The sequence below is a fragment of the Tinamus guttatus genome, unplaced genomic scaffold, assembly GCF_059628265.1.
Source record: "Tinamus guttatus ecotype Peru unplaced genomic scaffold, ASM5962826v1 Tinamus_guttatus_pri_ptg000122l, whole genome shotgun sequence".
Classification (NCBI taxonomy): domain Eukaryota; kingdom Metazoa; phylum Chordata; class Aves; order Tinamiformes; family Tinamidae; genus Tinamus; species Tinamus guttatus.
Genome location: NW_028288656.1, coordinates 13,756 through 39,412, shown reverse-complemented (window position 1 = coordinate 39,412; position 25,657 = coordinate 13,756). Strand labels below are relative to the sequence as shown.

General features: G+C 43.8%; 1 protein-coding gene across 1 annotated transcript in view; it reads left to right on the top strand.

The window, feature by feature from the left end:
• Positions 1–25,657, top strand: part of LOC104576563 (CDK5 and ABL1 enzyme substrate 1) — a gene marked incomplete at its 3' end in the record, with an annotated part of 45,552 nt that overhangs the window by 8,389 nt on the left and 11,506 nt on the right. The window contains exons 2-3 of the mRNA XM_088521400.1: positions 18,356–18,427; positions 20,097–20,189. Coding sequence (XP_088377526.1) covers positions 18,356–18,427; positions 20,097–20,189 — 165 coding nt within the window. The remainder of the gene's footprint in view (positions 1–18,355; positions 18,428–20,096; positions 20,190–25,657) is intronic.

Here is a 25,657-nt window from a genome sequence, read left to right as displayed (position 1 = left end):
TCAAGATTGAATGCTGTTATATTTTAGAAGCCACTCCAGGTACTGCAGAACCCCTGAGCAGCCTCACAAATAGTGTTTAAGTGTCTATGTACATATGTTTTAAGAAACATATATCGCTATCATTTTTTGCTTCTGTTTCTTTTAAGGAGTTCATTATAAATATTGGTTTCTTGTTTACTTGATAGTTTCCTTGTTGATTCAAGGCTTCCCAATCAAGGATATAGGTGTAGCAGGCCCACTGGGTATTTGCAAAGGGCAACAAATAGAGGGTGCTGAATTACAGGATTGCACAGGTACAAATGGGAAGAGAATTAGGCCTGTCATTTTAAGTTGCAAAGGTAATATTTTGGACCTCCCAAGCAGTTGCACATCTTGACTGCCTGAGTGGATAAATGAACATGGTATCAGTGCGGGAGGATGGCCTGGTCCTTCACGCAGCGGCCGGTCGTCCTGCAGTTGTTGCAGTCTGTTGCAGTCTCCTGCTTGCTGCAATCCCCAGCAACGCTGCCGCTTGGTCATGTTTTGTTTCTTGCCTCATTTACATGTGTTGGAAGAGAAGTGCAGCTTTTGAGAGGCTCTTGACCCTCACATCCACTTTTCCAAGATGTGAGGTTATGGTAATGAAGACTTGACTTCACTTCTGCAGTGTTCCATTTTTTACTAGAGGTCTGTCTCATGCTATCCAGGCTAAAGATAGCAGAGCAGCAGAGCAATTAAGCTGCCATCCTTGAAGGAGCCCGTGAGCCGTGAATCTGAGGAACTCTTCAGCTCAAAATCTCCGCTTGAAAAAGTGGCACGTGCCTTTAAGGTCTTCCATAGATTTATGTGCTTTTGCTTGTTATAATTTTGCTTGTAGCATTCTCCAAGCCTGTCCCCACTCATGTACTTGTCCTCCCCAGCATTTTTGCAGGGCGGTTGGTGGTGCTGAGTGCTGTAATCGAGATCGTGCGTTTGCTGAAGCTAACAGCACTTCTGGTTAAATCAGTGCATACAAGAGCTTGCTCTGTGCTGTCACATCAATAAAAATGGACAGAAGTGCTGGCTGTAAAGCTTGACATGTGACTTTTGAGGCCACCAAACTACTAGTCCTTTACATCTTAGAGCATTCTCACAGCAAGCAGGGAATGGAAATGCTTGCTGTGCTTCTCTGAACAAGTGCAACCATAATTTTCCCTTGTTTGCTCCTCGCGTTGTTATTTCCACACATTCCAGACGAGAGCAAAATTGAAATGAAAACACATCTGAAAGCGGAGCTCAGCCCTGCATGCGATGGGCTGGTGTCACGCTGCGAGGTGACAGCATCGCTCCCCTGGGCAGCGCTCTTCCTTGCGTCGCACAAGCTGTTTAAATACACGCTGAAACCAAGCTAAACAAGAGCCGCCAGAGCTGTAAATTATTTAAGGAAGAGCCTTTGCAAGAGGATCGGGCCTTCTGAATCGAGAAGAGCCGTGGTTGCCTTGACATGTGGCACGGCCCATGAGGAGAAAACTTGCTCGGAGGTCCGTGCTGTGCCCAGCTTGGCCAGCCCTCGCCTGCACCTGTGGGCCAAATGCCAGTGGTGATGGGGCACCACAGCTGTGTCCTGCTAAGTATCATCTGCCTTAGGGCCATCTGAAAGAAAGCCCTTGTTTACACACCAGGAATGCTCCTCAATACAGCAAAACACGTGCGTGGTGTCTTGGGAAGACTTGCTTCAAAAGCAAGTGCCTCTTCCAAGCTCACGTACCGGCCCAAGTGGTAATGGATTTACTTTTTTTTTTTTTTTTTACAGTTATTTGCTTTAACAGAGGTCATTCCTACCTGTTTATGGTGAAAAAGTAAAACAGAAAAAAAGCAGAATTGCAGAATTCTGCATCACGTGTTGATGACAGGATGTAAGTTTGATCAATATGGGGTTTAGTGCCATAGCGAACACAGCTCTGCTCTTGTTCCCAACCCTTTTTCGAAGAGAACATGCAGTGTGCGAGGAAATAGTGGTTTCAGCTCTCGAGGTCTGGAGAAGAAGGATTTCTTTTCTTTTTTTTAAGTTCTTACACAAAGTACAACTAATTTCACTTTCAGTGGAAGCATTCGGGCAAAAGTTTTGCTCCCAACCTTTATGCAGGTAAATTAGGCATTAATCTTCACGCTTAGTCACATTTTCAAGGGGGCAGCACAGGCCATTTTTGCACGGGGGCTGACGGTCGTGCTCTGCCCCTCTGCCCGCTGCGGCTCTTGGAGCGCAAGGCCGTGTCTCTGCCCTTTCCCCCAGCCAGATGCAGGCAGAATTTGGCAAGGTCAGACATGTGTGTGTGCGAGCACGGATCCAGCCCGCACAGCCGTTCCCCTCTCCCATCCGAACTGGACAAGTCCTTTATTGTTCGATACAGGGAGGTGAAGAAAGGCAGAAGCAAAATAATTAGAAAGAAGGCGAGTTCTTCCATTGCCTTCTCTTCCTTCGGGGTGGGGCCTCAGGCCTGATGCAGCAGCGTTTGGTTTGAACTTCCATCTTCGCGAAGACTTTCTGAGAAAGAAGCGCTGTTGTGTGCAGACAGATGGACAGTCGGACCCACGGGGGAGGAAGCGTTTCTGGTTTCCCAGCTGGCCTGATTCCCTGCGAGACGCCGCTGTTTCTAACGCATGGGCTGAGTTGTATAAACCTCCTGTTTTCCAAATAGCACTTGGCGGGTCATGCCCAAGAGAGGAAATCTCCAATTCCTTGTTGCAAGTCTGTCGGAGCAGGTGAGATGATGCTCCGTTAGTGCCTGCATCTCCCAGTTCACCCGTTGGATTTGGAAGTCTTTTGGAGCATAAGAATGCCTGGAGCTGTTACTATGAAGGCTTTAAATACACTGTACTTCAAATAGTGCTGTATAATTCACACAACATTTGGCCATGTTTGCACAAGCAAGGGTGTTTTATTCTGTATTGATAGCTGCATTATTCAGTATTAGGTGCAATTGAGAAGTTTTACAGTTGTTAAAACACTTTTTTTTTTCTTTCTGCCTAAAACTGCAGCATTTTTGCTCCCAAGTTTGGTTTTCTTTCTTTCCTTTTTTTTTCTTTTTGCCCCTCAAAATCCTGTGAAGCGTGATACGCTTGTTGTGGCTAGGTACAAAATTGCCTCAGGTAGAAAACACTTGATAGAAGAGCAGAGGGAAGGAATTCAGAAGGGGAAACACCACCGAGTTTTAGGGCCCCTTCCTCCGCAACCTGCCCCTTCTGTGGCTCGTGTAAATCAGGAGTAGTTTTTGTGTGCAGGTAGGCGCACTGATTTGCTAAGTGTAGCTCATCCTTTTATGCTCCAGAGCTGCAGTCACAATACAGTTTTCTATGTATTACTCAGCTCTCCATACGCTGCTTTATACATAATTTGAAAGCTTTAAGTCACCAAATACGTGTGCTAGAAAATTGTGTGTTTGCTGGATTCCTACTTGGTGACAGAAGGAAGAGGTGTATATGTTACAGAAAACAAACCTGTTTTGGGGGAAGGAATACGACTTGTTTGATTGCCTCCTTGGAAGATTAAGCATTTGTGGTGCATTTTATGGTCCACACCGTTTCCGTTGGGGTAGCATCTGTCATAAATGGTGCAATTGCTACATGCACAGGTAGGTAGCAGAGCTCCAGCTTGTGTTTAACTCACCGATACAGTATTTTAAAGGGGAAATGATGTTGTGTCAATGTAATCCCATTAGGCGATATTGTTGTTCAAATCTTTTATTTTTTTTCCTCCTCCCGACAAAGCTCCTAGGTCTGTGGCAAAGTGTTTTGTGACACGTTTTTGAATGGGCTTTCTGCCCTGCTTGCAGTTCTTTAATGCAAGGAGCTTTACCAGGAAACAAGAATCCCTTTCTTCCCGCTCTGTGTTTATTCAGCTTGGGGCTGTGATGCTGAATGTGCGGACAGACCGAGAAGTCAGATGATCTGAGATGTGTGATACTATAAAGTTAGCCATTTCACATAAAATTGTTTAAAACCTGGGTTTTTTTAGTAGCTTAAAACATCAGAACTGTTACTTCCACCCATAATATTTTTGACATTAAAATACTTAAAAAAGAAAAAAAGAAAAAAAAAAGGCAGATTTATGTGTGTTTCTCCCATTCACCTCTCCAAGCCTGTCCTAAAGCAATATCCTATCTTGGGCTATTTGTGTTGTATTTGAACACCATATTTTTTTGAAAGAGATGACTTGTTTGAAACAAATGATTTGTTTGAAACAAAATATTTTAAATAACCTGTTCTTGTTGAAAAATGACTGTATGAAAAGAGAGTGTGATCCTGCAGACACTTACAGATATGCTTAATATTTCTCTAACTCGCTCCCTTTAGCTTTATTTCCTAACACAGTCAAAATTAGTATTTTGGTAGTTATATTTGAGCAATAGCCCCATCAGCTGAGGCTTAAGCAGAAGTACATCATTAGTCATGAGCATGGTGCCTTTGCTAAGAATATTTAAGTGAATGAGTTTTTGCAGGATCAGATCAAATTATTAGGTTTTTTTTTGCAGTTACTGCTCATATAGTGTAAAAGTAACTCTTCATGGTCACCTTTGAGATGTTTCTGTAAATAAGTGTGTTTCTGGTTTCTTTAATGCTAAAAGCTGAATGTAATGTAGTACAACTTGGACAAATATCGAATACGAACTTACTGAAGTCTGTGACGAAAACTGATTTATGACCAAGCAGTATCAGAATTAGATTATTTCTAATCTAATGTAAAGGCATTTTACACTTTATATTCTCCTTTATATGCTTAGTATGTTAAGGATACATCATGAATTGCTGTCAATTCTTTTATGGATCTTTTTGTGTTTTTTTTTTTTTCTTCTATCCAATGCTGCTTATAGTGCAAAGACTTTCATGCCTCAAGGTGATCTGGGGCTATCAAAGGAGTTCTGGGCCCCAAAGCAGGGGCTGGTGGAAGCAAAAGTGCCCACAGCCCAAACCATTTCTCTCACAACCCAAAGGATCATCTTAGGCTGGCATAGCTGCTGGTTCAAGGTATCATGGAGGTCAAGGACTCGAGTCTCTTCTTACGATTAGGTCCCAGCTTTCAGAAATGTCCACCTTTGGAGAGTGAACGAAGTGAAGGAGCCATATCCACGGCATCTCTTTTGAGGGGCTCAAAGAGATTTTTTTTTTTTTTAACCCTTCCGCATATACAAGTGACTTGCCCAAAATTCACTAATGGTTTTGGAAGACCCACATCTCATTCCTGCCTTGGAACAATGGAGGAGGAAACTAGAAGGTACTATAAGCAGTGACCTAGTGTGTTTTTAGGATTTTAATGGGTGGTGGTGGTGGTTTCTTTTCATGTCACTTGGAAGCACTAGCTGCATTTCCAGATCGCTTCATCTGATAAAGGGCTTTTGTTGTAGAGGAGCTAATTCCAGTATTGCCAGCTTCAATGTCTCACAGTATGCGTCTAAGGCTTCTGGAATTCCAGGACTAGCGGGATTAGGTGGAGATTCTCAGGCAAATCTTCTTGTGTTATGTCCTTTTCTGACTTTCAAGATCAAGGTGAGGGAAAAAAAAAAGGTTGAAAGAGGTTGAAAGGTTAAAAAAGATGCAACCCCCGTGCCAGAAGGCAAGAATAAGACTCTTCAAATATTTGCGCACATTCATACATATTTCATATATTTTTGCTTTGTATTTGTTATTTAAGTGAATAACACAAAGTCAAAGGTCTCTAGCGCCTTCTGGTTTCTGAAAACTGGCAATGACTACTAGGGGAAGAAGGGATGTGTGCATGCACATTTCAAGTCCTTGCACATATGTACATTTTTTGGCCGCGGAGTTCCAGGAGAGGCAGCAATCCATAAAATGCCAAATACCACGTTGCGAACCTGTGGCAGCGGTAACAGCTTTTTGTCCCTTGTCTTTGTGACCCTTATTTTTTTTTAGAGTTTCTCTCCAACCGTTGCTGTAGCCTGTGCATGGAAATAAGGTTGTGTCTGCTCCCAAGCCCTCATTTACACCTCCAGGTCCCAGGGCAGTAAGGATTTCTGTCAGAGCTCAGCTCTCCAGGCCTGCTAGACCTGGAAGGGGTTATCGTCTGGAATAGCTTGGGAGGTTTGTAATGCTGAGTTTTGGTTCATTTTTCTTTAAATATCTATGCGTGGCTTGTCAAATTATTTGCCCATGCAGCCAGAACTCAAAATGAGTGTATTTCAGAAATTGAGAGAAATATTTTTAAAATTAAAGGCTTGATTCTGTCAAAAGCCTAATGAGCATTTAGCTATTCTCTGGAGGAGTTCGCTGGGCTTCAGATGGGAGTTAAAAATAACAAGCGCTTAGATGAATGATTTCTCTGTTGAGGACTCTACAGTCCAGATGAAAGCTCCTTCTCCAGTTTGCTAGCTCCCTTGCAAACATGAGAGGCGCAGGATGTGATATTTATAATATTAAAGTAGGATAGTTCTTTTTTTTTTCAGGAAGGAGAGAAAAGAGAAGCAGATTTGGCTTTTGCTATCTGTATCGGGGCAAGAGCAGTTTCCAAGCAAAATAAATGCCTCGAAAGGGACAGCAAGTTTCTTTCTTCCTCCTGTTTTCCTCCCAGCTTCCCCATTTCTCTCCTGTCATTACTACAGGCTAAAAGTGGTCGTGGTGGGTTTGGAGATTTTTGGGGGTGTGTTTGTGTTTTTCCTTGACTTTTGGTGGATACTAAGTAGATACCAAGTATTGAAAACTTAAGGTACAGAGGTCAGCGTGCTGTGACTTAGGAGTCTGGCTGAAGCATGCAAGCGTTCACTGCTGTTCTTATGTTAGCACTAAATACGGAGCTAAAAGCAGCAGGACTGCCCTAAAGAGATGGTCTTTTGGGGATGTTGGCCTTTGTGTCACCCAGGGAAACCTGTAACGTTATTGACATTAAAAGTTGTTTCCCACCAGCCCCGGTATCCCCTGTTTCAGAGAATGGGTGCTCCAGGTTGCTCAGAAAATCACAGCCCGTTAGCATGAAAACACGATGCTTTGGTGTGTGTGAAGGATAAATACGTAGTTTTAGTCATGCCTTGGTGTGAGGTTCCTTGGCCGATTAACCCTTCCTTTCCTGAGCGCTGGCTTTTCTCGTCCCCATCATAATTTGCTAGAAACGACTGCACGTGCCCAGGGGTCAGGACGCAGGGTCAGGAGCAGGACGATGCACAGGAATGTTTCAATCACAGCCCTTCCCTGCTTATGCCAGGGAGGGGGAGACCCATGCCAGCATTTGGGAAACCTCGCTGCTTCCAATCACTTTGAAAAACGCTTGGAAATTCCTTTTCCTCCACACTTCCTGCTGCCCACTGAGCTCTTCCTCCCGCTGTTCCATCCGTGACTGGCGCTGGGACAACCTCAAGCTAATGAAGATGAGAGGTCGTAGAGGATGGAGAGCAGTGTGGCCACGCTCCATATATTATCTTGGATGCCTAACGGAACTTCATTAAGGAGCTGATTTCTTTCCTGCTGCCTTTAGTTAGATACAGGTCTGAAAGCAAAAATTGGGTAAGTGAATATTAATGAAATGCCGTATTAATTATAGCTAGAGCATCCTCTGGGAGAACGGGCTTGCATTTCCACTGGATTTTAATACAAGTTTGCCTCTGCAATGCTGTTACACGCTGTCGCAGTAGGTCACTAAGAAACCTCATTACGCTTGTTGTATAAAGAGTGTGACTTTGGGGGAAGATTAAAGTTTCAGTGGCAGTTGCCATCTTTCTTGCGGTCATAACAGCCAACTGCTAAACACAGAGAAGAGAGGGAAGCCGCGTGTTACCCGGGTTTCCGCTGGCCTGGAAATGCCACCACGCAGCCTCTGAACCCAAAGCAGGGGAAATGCCGCGGGCCCTTCGGCAGGAAGCAGAATTCTGCGCCCGGGCGGCGTGTTCCAATGGTGCGAGCCGCTTCTGCCTCAACACAAGCCTTTTAAATAAGTCCTCTGTGCGCAGATGACCATGTAGTATAAGAAATATATTAATTTGGAAGAGAAGTGTTGACTTCAAGTAAATCAAAATGCTGTTCGGACACTGTTCTGCAGCGCATCTTGTTCACACCAAGTGGCCCTTGCTTCAACGGGCCACCGTCTGACCTCGGGAACAGCGATGTCTGCAGACTGTTAGCTCTAATTGGGCTCAAGGCACCTGGTATTTCAGCTATTTAAAAAATAAGACTCTGGTTAGTGCACAACTGGTTCGAAATCGCTGTGTAATGCCATCAGATTAGGTCATGAAGCAGCTTACTGCGGCTTGGAAAATTAGAATCAAAAATAGTCCTCTGATTAAAACTTCTGCTTCTGAAAGCTCTTCAGAGAACAAAGATTTGCAAATGCAGATGTATGGGAGAAATTAAGCAGTCTGGATATGCACGGTTCTTGAATTTAAAGAGAATAATTGATTGAACTGCTGCGCTAGCACATTATTCACAGTCACCCTGTCTTAACAAAATTAAGTGAAACATCAGAGTGATCTGGGAATAAGTTGCCGTGCATATAATCCATAACTGGTCAATATATTAACATAGTGAATTCAATACTTTCTATGGACATGTGGTTGTTCTACATATACCAATGGCAGCCTAGAGTTGCAGTTGCCTTGGTGGGGATTTATGAATTTCTCCCATGTTTTAAAAATATTTCCTGAGCTTTATCATACATCTATCAGCACAAAAATAGTGTCTTTTTCAAACTTTTTTTCCTGATGTCATCAGGAATTGGTTTTCCTGGAATAGGCTGCCCAGAGAGGCTGTGGAGTCTCCTTCTCTGGAGATCTTCCAAACCTGCCTGGATGGCACCCTGTGCCACGTGCTCTGGCTGTCCCTGCCGGAGCAGGGGGGTTGGACTAGATGATCTCTACATGATCTCTAGAGGTTTCTTCCAACCTCAACCTTTCTGTGATTCTTCACAACCCTTCTTTAGTATAGTAGCAAGATCCCATCAACCATGGAGTGTCTTGCAAGTCCCTTATGTCCCTTATGTATGGCAGTTTTTAAATACCAGGAAAAAGAAAGTTTGATTTATGATGAAAATTTATTGGATTCTCATTTTCTTACTGTAGCATTGTCTTCCTTCCTTTGCATGAAGCAGAAAAGCATCAGCTGCACTGGAGTTTTTTTGTACCTAAATGCTCTGTGTGGTGCAAAAGCCTGTGTGCGATCTCCGTAGTCTCAGTGATGTCAGGCTGCCCAGAGAGGTTGCCCAGTGTGACAGGCTGCCCAGAGAGGTTGTAGAGTCTCCTTCTCTGGAGATCTTCCAAACCCGCTTGGATGCAGTCCTGTGCCACGTGCTCTAGGTGTCCCTGCGTATGCAGGGGGGTTGGACTAGATGATCTCTAGAGGTCCCTTCCAACCCTAAGCATTCTATGATTCTATGATTCTATGATTCTATGTGGAAGTCTTTTGTCTCATGTCATTGCCTGTTGGTCTATGTCCATGCCCATTTTTGCTCAAATGGCCATTCCGACGGGGAGTAAAGTGGCCGTGGGCTCCCCGTTAGCCTGGGCTTGTGTGAGAGATTTGCACGAGCCTGGGAAGGAGTGAGCAAGTGGCAAGTATGGAGCATGTAAAACTGACCCACGAGCCAAGCACGCTGCATAAATATGGCAGGCTGAGGTTAGTACCAGCCTTATGTCTGCTCTGAAAATTCCTCTGGGTTTGACAGGACAGCAGTGGAAGCGCTGCTGGCAGTTAATGCAGCCCTGGCTAGCAGGGCAGCTAAATTCCCTGGCCTGTTCAGGCGTGTTCTCCATGTGAAAGTCTGACCCGGCGCGCTTCCTGATCAGCAAGATAAATAGAATTGCGAGTGATAATTATGTTTACAGCAGGACAGATGTACTAATAACATATCCCCCAAAGACTTCAAATGAGCTATAGAAGAAGCAAATCTCTGTTGAAAATGCTGGCAGCAGTGGTATTAATTGTGCGAGTTACATCTGATAATTGTCTTGTTTCACTGGAATGAGGCAGTCAGCTATTAATGGCTTGTGCTCCGGAGTACCGAAACAGCAGACTGTGCAAAATTTGTCAGCCTGAATAATATAGTTATAGATTAGTGATGTGTCCTCGTGGACATACTCTAGTGGATGGGGAAGGGAAGAAGCGTTACAGTTAATTTCAAATGCTGTTTCATCTTCTGAATCAAAATACTTGCTTATGTGCCTACAGGAAGAAAACTTATTTTTGTTATCTCCAAATTATTTGATGTAAGACAAGGCCTGCAGTAAAAAATCAGGCTCTCTTTGTGGTTGTTGAGGATCGAAATGAAGAATGACTAATTAGCTGTCTTGTTCCACTTATCTCGTCCGCACTGGTGATGTGACTGAGAACTTTACCCGACTTCTTACATGTTTAAAAAATCCTACTGTTTTGCAAATCTAAACTGTTACAGAGTGTGGAAGGGTGCATACATGTATGTACACGTAATGTATGTATAATATATACACATATTATATACATATAATACATGTGATATATAATGACCTAAAAAACTCCTAGATAAGGAAAGTCTCAAGGCTAATTTAAAACACGAGTAAAATAAAGTGCAAATCAGAGTTTGTGCTATATATTGTTCCAGGATTGCAGTTAAATAAAGATCTTGTAGGTAACTAAGCAAATCTAAGTCCCTGCAGGTCCAAATTGAATTACTTCTTGTGACATCCTCATTCATTTGCATTCCCAGAGCGCGTTTCGTTTCATCTGCGGTATGGAGAGCCGCAGAGAGCGTCCCAGAGGAGTGCACTTCTAGCAGCCCTAACCCACATCCTTGCTCTGCCTGATTAATCTGTAAATCCTTTCAAATTTCTCTCCCATGTTTCTGCAGCGGAGCATCCCCACGGTGAGCTTCCTTCATGGGAGAAGGGCTCTTGGCAGGGCAGGGCCTTGCGGGGGGGATTTGTGGAGGGACCAGGCAGCTGATTTTCCAAAGGATGCAAAACGTGGTAGTTGGCCAGCTGACAGGAGCTGCTGGCCCCAAGGAAATGGTTGGAGGCGCTTTGAGAAGCTTGTCCTTGGTTCCTCATAACAGTTTGCCAGCTTCTGTCGTTGCTAATGAGCTGCACATTTGTTGCAATTCACTGCAAAGCTGCAAGGTTGCCACCGAGTCGGATGACAAAGCGCCTTGTTTTCTGTTATCATGGAAAACAAAAAAACTCCAAATGATTGACAACGGGCCGGTACTGCAGCCTCTGAAGGAGAACTTGGCCCCCTGGTCTCTGAAGGAAGCTGCTGGCAGCAGGGAGGTTTTGGGAAGGGAGAGGAGGGGGAAGGACGAGCAGACAGAAAATCTTTTTGTTAGCTTGCATCTGCATGGGGTTTATCCTCAACCTTTGTCATGTGAGGGAAGTGGGTATGGCATCGATTTGTTCCAGGCAAACAGTCAAGGCAGTAGATATCAAATATGTGCACTTCTGCATTGGCTTAAAGGTTTTTCCTTCTAAATATGTGCACTTCTGCATTGGCTTAAAGGTTTTTCCTTCTAAATATGGTTTAGAAAGCTTGTACATAAAAACAGATGAAATGCCAACAGGAAAAAATGCAAAAAGAAACATTCTCAGCTAAAGAAGGGCCAGATAACTTTTTTCCCTTGCTTACTTTATGGAAATGTGGTGATGGTAGAGGATCTTCAAGAAATTTGAGTTATTGGCCGTGTCTCATGTCCATCTCAATATTTTGTGGGTAAAGCTTACCACAACAGCTTTTGGCAAGGAGAACCTAACCTGCCTTTCCTGAACCTAGGAAGCAGAGGATGGAGATTCTTTAACAAACTGCCTCTCCAAAAACTTTACAGTCATTTTTGGATATTTTCCCCTCCTACTGTGACTGTAGGCCTCTGCACTTTTCTCCCAGGAGCTCCCTGGGAGATCTGTACCTCCAATAATTCAAAGCATTGACAGAAAGTGGGACAAGCAGGATTACAAAAATCCATAAATTTGGGTTCCTTTCAAGTCTTCAGGTCTGGCTTTATGTGGGGTGAGTGGGCACTCAACCCTGGCAGGAGACGATGCTGTCCCAGCATCAGGGACATCGCAAAAGGGGGGTGGTTTTGTCTGGCCACGGCAATTACACTGCCTGGCTCTGGGATTTGCCCTTAATGAAAAGAGCAGAAAAGCTTCTCTCTTGCATGCCCCAGCCTCACAAGCTAGCATGTCAAAGCAGTTATTCCTGACAATAATCATCTTTCTTTGCCATGTGATATGTGGTTTTGCCATTTTGAAAGGTGGCTCAGTTATTGCAATGCGTTTTAAACATATTGTTTTATGCTTAAATGCCTTTGGCATTTAAACTGATCCTGCATTACCTAGTAAGAGAGCGTTTGGACTGGGGTAATATTTAAAATTTGGGCACTGGACTGCCTTTCAGGACCTGGAGTTATCTCAGATATCCCAAAGTGTATCCAGTATTCACTACTCAGTATCTGACATTTGCCATCTCGGAATGAATTGGCTTGGGCTTTAGCAGAGTAGGAGAGGAGGGCATGACCTTCTCAGTATGTAGCAGGACGGTGGGAAAGAGTGCCTGATCTGGAGGGAATTTATAGCAATTGTGCTCAGGAGAGGCTCCGGAGTCTGCGCTGCTGAACTCCCTCCTCATCACCATGTGCGCCCGCGGTCCTGTCTTCTGCGTGAAATACTTCATGTTGCCTTCGCTGCTTTTGTTTGCTCTTTATGTGCTGCTCACACAGGAAACTCTTTTTTTCCTCAAAGAATTTTATCCGAGCAATTTGCTACAATTAAGATATATTTTCAGAGGTGAGGTTTATTAGTGCCTATTGATATCTCTTCTAATCTGAAGACGTGGTAGCGCAGAATATTTTCCTAAGGTAGTATATGTGCATCTGGAGGCAAGAGAGGTGATAGGGTTGGTGGTGGTCTAAGAAACAGGAAGAATTAAATAAGACAAAACAAGAAGGAAGAGGCTGTAGTTTAACCTCAGCTTTCAATTTTCTAGCTGCTTTACAAACTTTGCCACCTCTGAAGTATGACATTGGTGCATCTGACTCTATAAAGCCAGTCTCGTCACGTGGATTATTCAATCAGTGCCCTTGATTTGGGTGTTTATGCTTTATTTCTGTTCTTAGGAACAGGTGTCCATAGGATATGGCTCCTCAGTAGCAGCACAGCTTGTGGGTAGACATAGGTGTTCATCATTTTACCATGCACGGAGCTGAGTTTGTCAGGCAGAAGCAACAGTTGAAGAATCTGTTAGATTAAAGTTGATCAGTCAAAAGCTATTATGCTCCAGGTTTTACAGAAGAAAAAGGACATAAAGATGAGGAATTTGTATGTTCTTCACAGAGCTATTGTGTCCGCCTTGGCAAGCATCCTCGTTGTCATAGCAGAGATGATTAATCTTGTTGTTTTGCTCCTTTGCTAGTTTTGAGTGTTCTTAATGAAGCGGGTGCCCAGCGATGCCTTCCCGTGATAAGGCGCGTTAGGCTGTGAGGTAATGGCTTCTGGAAAACCAGAGCTAGGGCAGCGCTCGGGCACATTCACAGTAAATCACTGCACACAAGCTGTCTCGGAGCCGTCACGCTGCCACAGGGTCAGTGAAGTTAACAGAGGACAGTTGATCTGCAGAGCGTTGGTTACACATCACGGAGGATGTCGGTTCGGGATGTTTTTCAGAGATTTTGAGAGCTCTGCTGTCTTTCAGTGTGTCCTCCTGAGTGCTGCTTAGCTCCTCCTTTGGGCCAGGAGCAGGAGGATTGGCGGCAGACACAGCTGCCTACAGAGAAGATGGTTTCAAACAGAATCCATCTGCCGTGAGCTGGGAATCCAGCTGAGGAAGGTAGAAATGGAGGAGACCCTCAAATCAGTGCTTGGGGATTGCTCATCCCCAAATGGGGATGCACTCATATGACTCCATCTCTTCACAGTGCTGTTCGTCCTGATATTGTATTTGATACAAGTCCACCGGGTGCAGCTGGTGACTGTGGTGTGCTGGGACAGGGTCATGACAGAAAGCTCCCAGCCATTAAAAAGAACAACTGCATAAAACTACACAAAAGTTTATGAACAAAATACTATGTTTCATTGGCACCTTGTGAAAAAGCAGTAGAATAATATTGTCACTATTTCTTTTTGTACTCTGTATCTGACACAGAGAAAATTTGTTGGCAAACTTTTGATGTGTCTAGAAAAATCCAATCTTCAGGATGGTGGTGTGTGTATCTGCTACACTTGCATGTTATATGCAGACAAGTCAGTAGGTAGCAGTTTGTGCAGTATTTTTCCAAGCTCCCTCCCTGTGAATTGTGAACGGATGAGGCTTGGAGAAGGATTTAGATGACACTACAGGTAGGATAGTAACAGTAGTGCAGTGCAGGTAGGACATCTGGTTTGGGAATAGTGTAGCAATGAGACATGTTCATGTCATAGCTCTCCCCTCCTTGTTTTCCACCCGTCTTTCTGCTGCCCCTGTAGAGTTGATGGAGACTGAGAAAGCTTTTGGCATAGTACTGTTCTCCTAATTCTCTCGAGCCGGAGGTTTGAAGGCTCTTTTCTCCTTGTACATCTTTAGGCAGGTACTGAAGCTTCAGGGCAGGTATCTGATTTTATTTCCCACCATTGCAGGTTTTACAGTGGGAAAGAGGTGACCAGATGGATATGTGAACCACCAACGCTCTTCAGTTGCTGAGATGTCTTTACCCTCCAAAGCTCTTTCATCTTTGCTAATTTAGAAGATGTCCAAGGCTTTCCACTAGTGTGTGCCTTGATAGCTCTAATTGCATAGCATGATGACCTCAGGCACGTATTTGTTCATCTGAAGTAGAGCATTTGTTAGATGGAAGCGGAGCTACGGGTCTAGCACAGTTTCTGCAAGAATCATGGTTTCTGGGTGGGCTTCATGCTTGCAGGCTTGCATGGTACCCACTTGATAGGTGTCTCTGTAAACATCCTGAAAAATTACTTTTTCCCCAGCAAAAGGGAGAAGTTTGTCCTGATGGGTGACTGTGATCTGGGAGCCAGCGGTATCCGCACTATTGGCTCCAGAAGTAGCAGGTTCATAACCTTAACAGAAGCAACGGGGACCAACCCACTCACAACTTTCACAAAAATTAAGGATATTTAAAGTGTAGCTATTTTCTCCTGGCTTTGTAACTGTGCTAGAAAGTCATTACACATGGATTTATTTTTCCTTATCTCTTGGATTATCATCTGCTTCCTTCCTTCCTGGATGGCTTTATCCAGAGTTGTGATTACAGTTCCTTATTTTTATCACCTCCTTTCTGTGGGGATTAAGATTTTGTGCTTAACATAATTGAGCTGAGTATTTTGCAACAATTGATGGTGAAGTTAATTTTCAAGAGATCAGTGGGTTGGTTACAGTGAACCTTTTTGTAGTGTACTCACTTCGGCTCTTTGCTCTCTCAGTTACAGACCTGCTTTTTTCATTCGTCTTTGTGCTTTATTTCATTTTTTGCAACTGAGACACATTAATCTGACTTTGGAGAGAGGAAATGGGCAACATTTTGGATTTTAAGATACTTACACAGAAATTCAGACATCTGGTCATTGATAAATCCAGTGTGCAGACAGGATCATGAAAGTCTTAGAAAGCAACAATTTAAAATACCAGCGCACTAAATACCTCTTTAGTTCTTTCTTTGGATTTGGATTGGAGTTTGATTTTATGGTATTAACTATTTCTAGGGTCATGTGAAGAGTGCACAGTGAATAGGGAAGAAAAAAAGTTTGTTTTAGATAGATCTTTAAGGAAAAATGTTTTACCTGATTTTAAACTAGAAAAGTCAGTAAGCTGCACAAGACCACTATCACCAACCTGCTACAAGGGCTTGTCCTTAGAACCAGGAGGTCACTGTCTTCAGGAGCTAAAAATGTGCTACCCAAGATGAGTTTGATAAGCTAGAGGAACAGTTTTCTTTGAGGCTTTGTCTGGACTAGGAGCAAATAAGGTTTTTACTGAAACATCTTCAATTGTAGTATGAAAGCCAGTTGTATTTGTATGTGTGTTAACTGGCTGAGATATACCCTATACAAGTTTTAAAACATTCAGGTATTCAAGATTCACATGCCTGTAGATTATCCCAGAGGCAGGAATCCTGTATGAGTCATATAATACTATTTTGTTTGGGTCTGTTTATAGATACTGTTATTTAACACTAGAAGGATTTTCTCCTACTTATTTCTAAAGGCAAGACACATTATAAAACAGGTATCAGCCCCTGTCTTATCTACAGCTTTGCATCAGTGGCGATATGTGGTATAGAGGAGTTTGAGTTATTTGAGTTGAAGTCTACATGTATGAGCTGGTGAAGTTAATCAATTTTTGAAGAATAACCCTTTTAAAAGTTGCATAGACAAGCCTTGACCAACGCTTGCCTACAGAGAGGAATATGATAAATCTCTTTAAATATTAAATACCAGTTGACGTGATTAATTTTTAATGGAGGCAATGAAAAACTGGTTATGCCTGTGTTCCTTGGCCCTTTCAAAAGCTTCACTTTTCCAAAAGCATTTTTTTTCCTTTTTATGTGTGTGTGGCACAGGATGTGAGTTAGTTCACAGTAGGTAAGTTCATTAGCTGGCATTTGTGGCGTAATATCCAGCTGTGGAAGGCTTATGTGTGTTGGTATTTAGGTCATCTTAATTAGGCCTGAAAATGAAGATTTAAGATATAATGGAATAATTGCACATGCTTCAGTGTGGCTGAGGCTCTTCAGCGGAAAGACGGATCAGATCCCAGGCAGCGTAAACTGCTGGAAGCCGAGCCTGCCTGGACGGCGCGCAGGGAGCCGGGCTCGTCGCAGCGGGGGGTGATTCCGGGGAAGGTGAAAGATGGGCGGTTGGGAAGGTGAATACGGGGGTATTTCTGCCCCCCGGTGAATGTGGGACAGTCTTCAAACCCAAGTCAACGCAACCCTCAGCAGAGATGTTGAGAGTGATGAGTAGCTTTGAGGGACAGGCTGGAGGGGAGTCATGATAGTGGTTGGAATAGGCATCTAGTGGGGTACAAGTGCCTTGCAGCATTTAGGTAAATATATTATTAGCTTGATATGTTTAAGGTGGTAGTGTTGTTAATCTCTCTTTGACCAATGAGCATGCAAAGTTTTAGGTTTCTTTTTTTTTTTTTTCATTATAACCGCACAAGATAGGAGAGAATCATTGCCCCAGTGTGCTATTAAGCCAATAACATTTAGTAAGAGCTATTAAAAAGCAATGGATGACATTTGCCACATCAAGTGGTGCTGGTAGTTGAAGCCTCCCACCTTTGTTTAGGGACAAATGGAACTGAAAATGGAAGGGAGCTCTTCTTGCTTTCCATTTCTCCCTAGAAAAATGTCTCTGTACAGTGACCATCAGTGGAACACAGGAGACTTATGGCTGGTGTCATCTTTTTGTGTGTCAGCAAGTTCAAAATATCCTAAAATGCAGATTGCCTCGTCACTAGTAGCATTTTGAAGGTGCATGGTATCTAAGGCCAGATCCTCAAAAATTCGAATTTTGACAAATTTGAGGGGGAGGCAGGTTTGCATATTTTCCTAAGAGGATTGTGCTTTACATTTAGTTGTTCTATAAATTGTTAGAGGACATTTTTTATGATTTTTTTCTAAGTACTCGAAAACCCATGTACACATTTAGTCAGTCTTGAAATGTGTTCCCTGGGGGTTAGTGGTACCAAGCTGGTGTTTGATCTAGTAGTAATCTGAGTCACCGAACCTCAGGGTTGTTTTGAATTGAAAACTTTTCAGTAATCTGATTTCTAGCCTGGCTCCAGGAGCCCTGTACTGGAGCTTCTTCCCTGCCCACCACAACAGTGAAAAAAATCAAAAAGAAAGGGTGACATTTCCTTTACAACTTCATCTCAGCACAGCATGGGGAGGGATCTGACGCAAGTGAAGAAAATTGGTTTAAAACACAAGCAAGCTATTCTGCTATTTGGAGTGATAGAGCGCCTTTTAAAACTGCTGGTTTTTTGTATGCAGTGCTAGGAACTCTCTCCTCTTTTTCCCTCTGTTTCATCGCTTCCCACGAGGGGGATGAGATAGTAGCAGAGCAGGCACTGCCGAGACGTGAGTGGCAGTTTTTGTTAAAAGCTGTGGGCAGGGAGCAACAGGGAAGAGCTGCAAGCAGCAGCATCCCCCATATCAGCATGTGTGCCAGAGTTGGGCCGGCTGCACCTCTGTCCTTGTCATTCGTTGCAGAGCTGTAATTACAGTATTGCAAGCTGCAACGTGGCAAAGGGGGAACTGGTGGTAGGTGGGCAGTAAACCCTTTGAAAGAAGGGAAAATTTGAAAACAGAAAAAAATGGGAAGGAAGAGTTAAGAGTGGAAAGTTGCAATTTACATTTTGATATAGAAGCTTTTATGAAATAGTATTTTTGCTCTGAGTACTTTCTTGCTCTAACCAAGGGTGCTCTTGTGTTTTGTTTACTCTGCAGGCGCCGGCTGATCTCCCAGCGATCTTCTCTGGAGACCCTGGAGGACATTGAGGAAAATGCCCCGCTGCGGAGGTCATTGTATTTACTATCTCTCTGGCCACGTGTCCGTAGGGTATAAGCTTGGATAGACTTGCTATCCTGGCCCTCATTGAAACACCCAACCCCAAGAGGCAACAGCTTCTCTGAGGACCACAGAGATTAGTCCCTGGGCATCGTGAGGGGCAAGGGAAGACAGAGCAAGTGTTTAACAGCTCCTGCATGGACTGATCAGTGATGTGGCTGGCACGTGGTTGCTCCCAGCTCACTGTCTGGCCAGGCAGCAGCTTAATTTTCAGTGTCCCTTGATCTTGGGAGCTGTAATTCAGCTGGTTTATATCAGTATTTAGCCTATAGCCTGTTTATGCACACTCACTTCGGCCGTCTCTCCCTACCTGGAAGCACAGACTTCATAGCAGAGCCTCTATCCACTGGCCTGTTCCCAAAACTTGATGGTTTTTACCCAGCCTCTGCTGAACACTGACCAGTGTGTTACGAAGTGTTCCCACAAATGATTCAAATGCACAGACTTTGCAAAAGATACAGGCAGAGTCTGGTTGCTGAAGCAGTATTTAGTTGCTAATTCACAGAAATGTTGGTAGTATCACTCCCGTGGTGGTATATTCCCATAAAAAAGGAAATGAGTAATTGTAGCTCTAGGATGAGGTAATTGCGAGGATTTCGCTAGCAAGAAGAAAAGTGATAGTAAATATATAAAATTTTTAAAAAATGAAAGTAAAAAATAGCCAAGTAAAGTGAAAATGCAAAGCACTACAGCAGTTTGTCCCCGCAGCTGGTATCTAGCAGCGGCCACGATAGCCTTGGCTGTGAACCCCTTGGCTGTGAACCCCTTGGCTGTGAACCCCGCTCTCCAAAAAGCCAGGTGGAACCCCCCGTCTGCCCCCGAGCCCGGCGGCTGCTTCAGTGCCCCTGCTGCGGAGGCGGTGGGGACGTGAGAGCAGCAGAGCTGCCACAGCACGGCCTGGGTTCCCCGGGACTGGAAGAGCCAGGCAGCATGGGGAGGGGGGCTCCTTGCTCCTTCCAGGGCCACTGTCCTCCTCTCGCTGCCGTTCTTAAAAAAGCAAGTTGAAATGTAAAACAGAGCTCTAAGGATCAAGGTTTTGAAGAGAGATTTTTCCTGAGTTTATTTTCCTGTTGGTTAATATGCTGTTGGGAACGTGGAAGCTGATGCTTAGAGCTAAAAGTAAATAGGGATCACCCTTGTAAATGCAAGATTTTAGTTTTTCTAAAACTAAAACAAGAAAGAACATTTCTCAATAACTCCTTTAGCAAAAGCTGAGGAGGATCCAAAAGTGTGTGTGATGGTGTGGGGAGGAAGAAACACATAAAGATTTACCAGATTCCATTTCATTATTTTTCCTCTGAAAGCAAAATCTAAGCTATCACAGCAGATGACAGGAAGTTTTATTTTGCTGAGATTTTTTTAACTTTTTTATCATGCAGGGAGGGTGCTGGCACTTTCTCTTATTATTTTAAATATTTTTTTTATTTGAGCTGTCACCTTTCCAGGCTTATTGTCTTCATTGTTGTTGCTGATTCCTAAACGAGGGTGACTTGAATAATTTGTCTAGTCTTTCCTTCCTGCCTTTGTGTAGACTTCTCTGCTGTGCAGCAGGGAACTGAATACGCTTATTTTTTTTTTGTCTGTTTTCCCCTGTTCTCCCCCAACTGATGTATTTTTCAGATGTCGGACTCTCTCAGGATCCCCCAGACCAAAGAACTTTAAGAAGGTTCATTTCATCAAGAACATGCGGCAGCACGACACCAGGAACGGCAGGTACCGTGCATGCAAAGGCTACTGCTCCAGAGGCAATTCCTGGGGCAGGGGGGAAACGGAAGGTTCGATACCCCTGTGAAACAGCACGGGGGCCCATTGCAAATCACCTAATACCCAGTCAATAGTAGCCATTAATGAATCTCCCAGTGGGGAGGCTGCAGTGTGCACTCCTTGCTCGAATAAATTATTAATCAGTGGAATTGCCCTCCGGGAGATTTTTAAGGTCGGTATCTTTGTAACACAAGTAACTGTGCAAAAGGAAAATGAGTGGTGCCATCAGGCTAGGCAGGTTGCATTTCTGGGAGGACAGTGCCAGAGGGTAGATGTAAGATGGGGCACATGGTGGAACCTGCCCAGGTGACAGGACCGGCTGGTTCGTGGGCTACCTGACTGCAGGCATAGGTGCCAGTGGACCTATATATATAGCAGCAGACATCGGGTACCTTCCACACCACATGGTGCATTCTGCTGTTCCTGTCAACATATAGGGTCTGTATTGCATTGCCACTCGACTCTGATGTGAAACTAGCTCCTCCCTGCCAAGAAGGATGACACCCATCCTCTGTATTGCTTTCCAAGGTGATCTCTGTGGGTGTTTTATTCTATGCATGTCCTTCCAAACCTGGCCATGAGGAGAGCAAGCAGACCCAGCTGTGCACTGAGCACTAGCCCTTGTGCACCCTTGTACGTACATACGCACCCGTGCTACGGTGTGTGTTGCACGTGGCCACTGGGTTTTCAACAAATGTGCAACCCTCTCGATAGCATTTTTAATATAATACTGAACAACCGTTTGTGTGAATTGAATGTGGCGCTTGGCTAGAGAAGTTTTCCCCGTGGTTAGTGTCACATCGACAAATGTAGCGAGCAGGACTAATCAACACAAACATTTTAGAATGTGGCTCTCAGAGGTGGTAGACACCACTCCAAGAGGTTTTAGACACCACTTTTGTTGCAGACAGATGCATGCAAAACCGCTAACTGTTATCTAATGGCTTGTTATTGTCTTAACAAATTCATGTGGAATCAAACTCTATAAAGCAGACCCCTAATTTTAGTCTGTTCTGTGCATAACACATATACATCTGCACTGGGAATTTCTAACACTGGAAATATTTATTCATAAAGTGTTATGCAAATTCCACAAAGACTAATTTCTGAGATGTGCGTATAAAATATATGTATAAACGTGATAAAAATATTACCTATAAAAATGCTTAAGTGGTTCATAAATAATCTACAAAGTAAGACTTTTTTTCCACATTTGCTGCAAAAATGTATCTCTAAAATACACACAGCATTTTATCTGGGTTTATATATCAGTAATTATGTTTGATAAGAAAACAGAATATTTTTCTCGTTAAGAAAGCAGTGAGTAAGCTTCTATTATTCAGCTAGCTTATCTTTATCAGCACGCGCAGTTTTGCAGGTTATTTCCATAACCATAATAAAGATCCATTTATCTGGAGCACAGATACAATAAGAGTCAGATGCATTGTTTTTGAAATGCTTTTCATCGTATCGACAAAGAGTCCCAGAGATGTTAGCTAAAAATAAAAAGTAAAGTCAACACACTGTGTCTGCGGAAGGCCAGCCGAATCGAGCAGTAAGCAATTGAAGTAGTACCCTGTTTTTGCAGGGGTCTGCACACCACTGCCCTCACTGAAACTAATGGCCACGCTAGATAAAAAGGGCCCCTGAAAATTTAGGTGAAGCTGTTTTAGGGATTCAGCCTAAATTGAGGAGTTTTTGAGTGCTTTCACACCTTCACAGCTCATGTCCTCCCCATATTGGCCATGGTTAAAATAATAGTTGGGCTAGAAATAGTTCAGCATGGCGAGAAACCACCTCTGCTGACCACAGTGTGATTACTTGTTGGCTTCCTGTTGATAGTTTTATGTGCTGGTTAAACCAGTATCTTTGGATCTGTGGGGCATGGTTTATTATGGAAGACCAGATTTCCTGGACTGTGTTACCGATGCAGTCTTGTAAAACAGGGTGAAGTAATTTGCTCATTAAAAAACAAAACCATGCCAACCCTAGCAGACAAATCAGCAAATGTAGCCAGTGGCACATGGTTTCACCCAGTGAAACTCCTCTACTCAGCAGGTTTCTTGGTGGTGTCGTTCATAAACCGTTGAAGCAGATTTCCTATCTAGCAGAAGAGGCCACCAAACAGCACAGTGAGCCAGCTGAACAAACAGGTCAGGGTGAGAATGTGACAAGATCATTTCCAGAATTGGCCCATAGAGCAGGTATAAAAGCAGTAAAACAATAGTATTTCCCCACCCCCATGCTATTGCTTTTTCGAGTTTTTATTAGCATGCAGTTCTGCTATGTACTCTTTGGCCAAAACCAAACAGAACCCATAGGCTGTGCAGGGACACATTGGAAAAGCAGATCCACACACTATTTGCTGCCCTTGTAATCGTTGGGACAGGCACACACGCATGCACACACAGAGGCTGAATATTTGCAGTGTCGTCACTGTTTGAAATTACTCTCAGCCACTTTCAAATAGTGCCAGTTTGAACTTGGGAGACTCCGAAAGGACGTTCTTCACGTGTCTGCTTCTTGCATGCAGGAGCAAAGCCCCCGTATCAAACTTAATGAATCAGGTGTAAGAAAAGGAGTTATGATGTTCAGGGTGTACAGAGTGTGCATAGTGTATGTCACAGTGCATGATTACAGAAAGTTCCTTTAGTCAGGAGGTACAGATTTTGCTGAGAGCCTTGTGCTCGGCAATTTTCTGTAGTTTTAGAGCATACGTCTCCTTAAATAAATTGGAAGATTTGCTTTGAATGCTCTCGGACTACTGCACATGATGGTTGCTCTGTGAGAAGGAAAGAACCAAGCCTTGCTACACGGCAATTTTAAACATGTCTAGATGGCACAGGGGCAACCGGGGCATGTAAATCCACTCCGTCCTGGGCTACTTCTGCTGAGAGCTGATTTGGAGCTGTGCAGCATCTTAGGTGCTCTTTACTGAAAAGTTAAAAGCCAAGAAAGCATTTTTCTCTTAGAAACAACAGTCAGCTTCCACCATACCTTCCTTCTCAAAGCAAACTCGAAACAAATTTCTGGGCCTTTTGGACCAACAGATAGCACTGTTTCACCTTCTGTGAACTTCTAACTAAAATGTTGCTTTGTGCCTCCATGCTCAGCTTCTGAACAGTTACCATGGGCCAGCTCTGGTCTTCTCTTTTCCTAGGGATCCAAAGTTGATTGTTTCGCTTTTTGGACCAGGTGGTTGAGATGGAGGCTGTCTTTGGCCTCATAAAAGGTCAGCCTGTCTTTGACTGCTTTTTATACGGGCCCTGGAGGTGTCGGTGTTGGGTCTCCTTGAGAGCCGGCCGCTGAGCTGAGTTTTCGGGGTGCTGCAGAGCTGTGCGGTGTTGCTGCTCTGTATTTCACAGCTTTGCTCGTGCTCCTGGGCTGCCCACCCTGCTTGGGAGATCCTTGTGTCACGAGGATCCCATGGCTTATGGCAGCGCAGACGTGGCGTTTGGGTCTTAATGAAAAGGAATCAAAGCTGATGCCTTTTATTTCCTGCTGATCTGATTCCCTCTGATACAGCAACATTTCCATGGTAGGTTCGCAATGTTGCCCCTGCTTGTGGATGTGGAAAGCATCAGTGTTTTTTTAAACAGTAGGAGTATATTTTCTTAGTAAGGCGCTGGTGGAGAAGCTGTATTTCCAGAAGCAGCTAGAGGGAATGGGGAGGATAGCCTGGTGGGAACTGTGGTTTTCCAAACTCAAAGATGCTTTCTGATGTCAGCCTCAAAATCTGTGCCAAGTTTCATACATGAGCAAACAAGGCTTTCAGGGAACAAGAAAGCTGTTGTGAGTAATAACCATTCAGCCATAAGCTATGGCAAGCACAGAATTAATCCTATTTCAGGTTTTCTTGCTTGCTGACTGCCTTGCCCCAGCGTGAAAAATGATTTTGCTCTGCAAAGTAAGTTTACTACTGCACCATGACAGTATCTTATAGCTCATGAGATGCTTATCATAGGTAATGAGTATTATGGCATTCAAACAAACAGTGAGATCCTATGGTTTCTGCTGTAGGAGAATTTTCTAATGCTGTGTGCTTGTTTGTTCTAGACACCATCCTTTGTCACAAGGAGAACGGCACTTTGCTCTTAAATTTGCTTTTAAAGAAGAAAATGAAATTGCTCTAGTAGGACAATCCAGGAGAAGGAAAGTTGATTGTCCTTCGTTTTTCCAAATAGCTGATAATTACATGCAACAGCTCTCTTGGTGACATAAACCTTTTATTTGATTTCCAAGAATTATGACTGAGTTGGTCCCATAAGAAAACAGTGCTTTAAAAACAGCATGTTGGGTGCAAGACTCACAGGTGCATCTGCTGATATTCAGACAGCACAGAACAAAATAGTTTGCTAGGGTTTGTCATGCAGCTTTGACCTGCACAGGGCAAAAAAACGGGGTGTAATCCTGGCCCCTTGCTGATCTGTGGCAAATAGCATCAACGTTGGAGAGCAGAGCAGGGAAATGAAAGAACCCCGAAGAAAAGCCAATCGATAATATTAGTATTTTGGACCATAAGTGGAGCTTTTTAGTATCAGCATGAGGAAAACCTAATGCTCGTCAGGTTGGAAGTGCACAGGCTGCCCTCATCATGTCTTAGGGGAATACGCCGGGGTTCAGAGTGTTGGCCAGCTTGGGCCAGGAGAAGGGACTTTTCCTTGTACAGTTACACGACTGGCAGCGTCCTGAACCTACTGAGGAAAGAAGCTATATTTATAAATAAACAATTATTTATCAATATTATATATCCATACATCTTGATGAAGTCTCTCTTGACATCTTGCCCATCTGGTTCTCCCCAAGCTTTACTTATGTAGCTCATGGCAGTTCACATGGGTTTCTGGAAACCCATGGGTTTTGGTGTTGTTTACTGATAAGTCAGAGCTTGGTGGTGAAAAGTAACAGTGTGGATGTAAAATGGTTGGGCTGCTCTACGGTGCTCAATTAAATGCTACACAGCAACTTTGCAAGATGATGCCGGGATTTGGAAACTGGTTGAAAAACACCAGGCATTTGCTGTAAGAGTCGGGTGGCTCCCAAGATAAGCTCTGTGCTCTCCGGGCTGTGTGCTGACCTTAAAGGTGAGACCAAAGCTTACGTGACATTTGTATCTGTCATTTGTGCAGCTGCAAATCCAGTGATAGGCCTTGAGGGAGAAGGAGTTGCTCTGGTTGAGACGTAGTGGTCAGCCATCAGAAGAGCTTCTCAGCCCTCCTGATGGGCTCTCGTTCACTAGGACTCTTAGAAAAAAAATCCAGTCTGAATTACGAGTAAAATTTATTCAATATATTCCTCCTAGAAAGCCTCTGCAGGGGATGGCACCCTGCGACTCGCTGGCTGGGTGACGTAAGGCACAGCCCTCGGCACCGCGCTGAAGATTTGGTTGCGCTGTACCTTATCAGTGAGATGAAAGC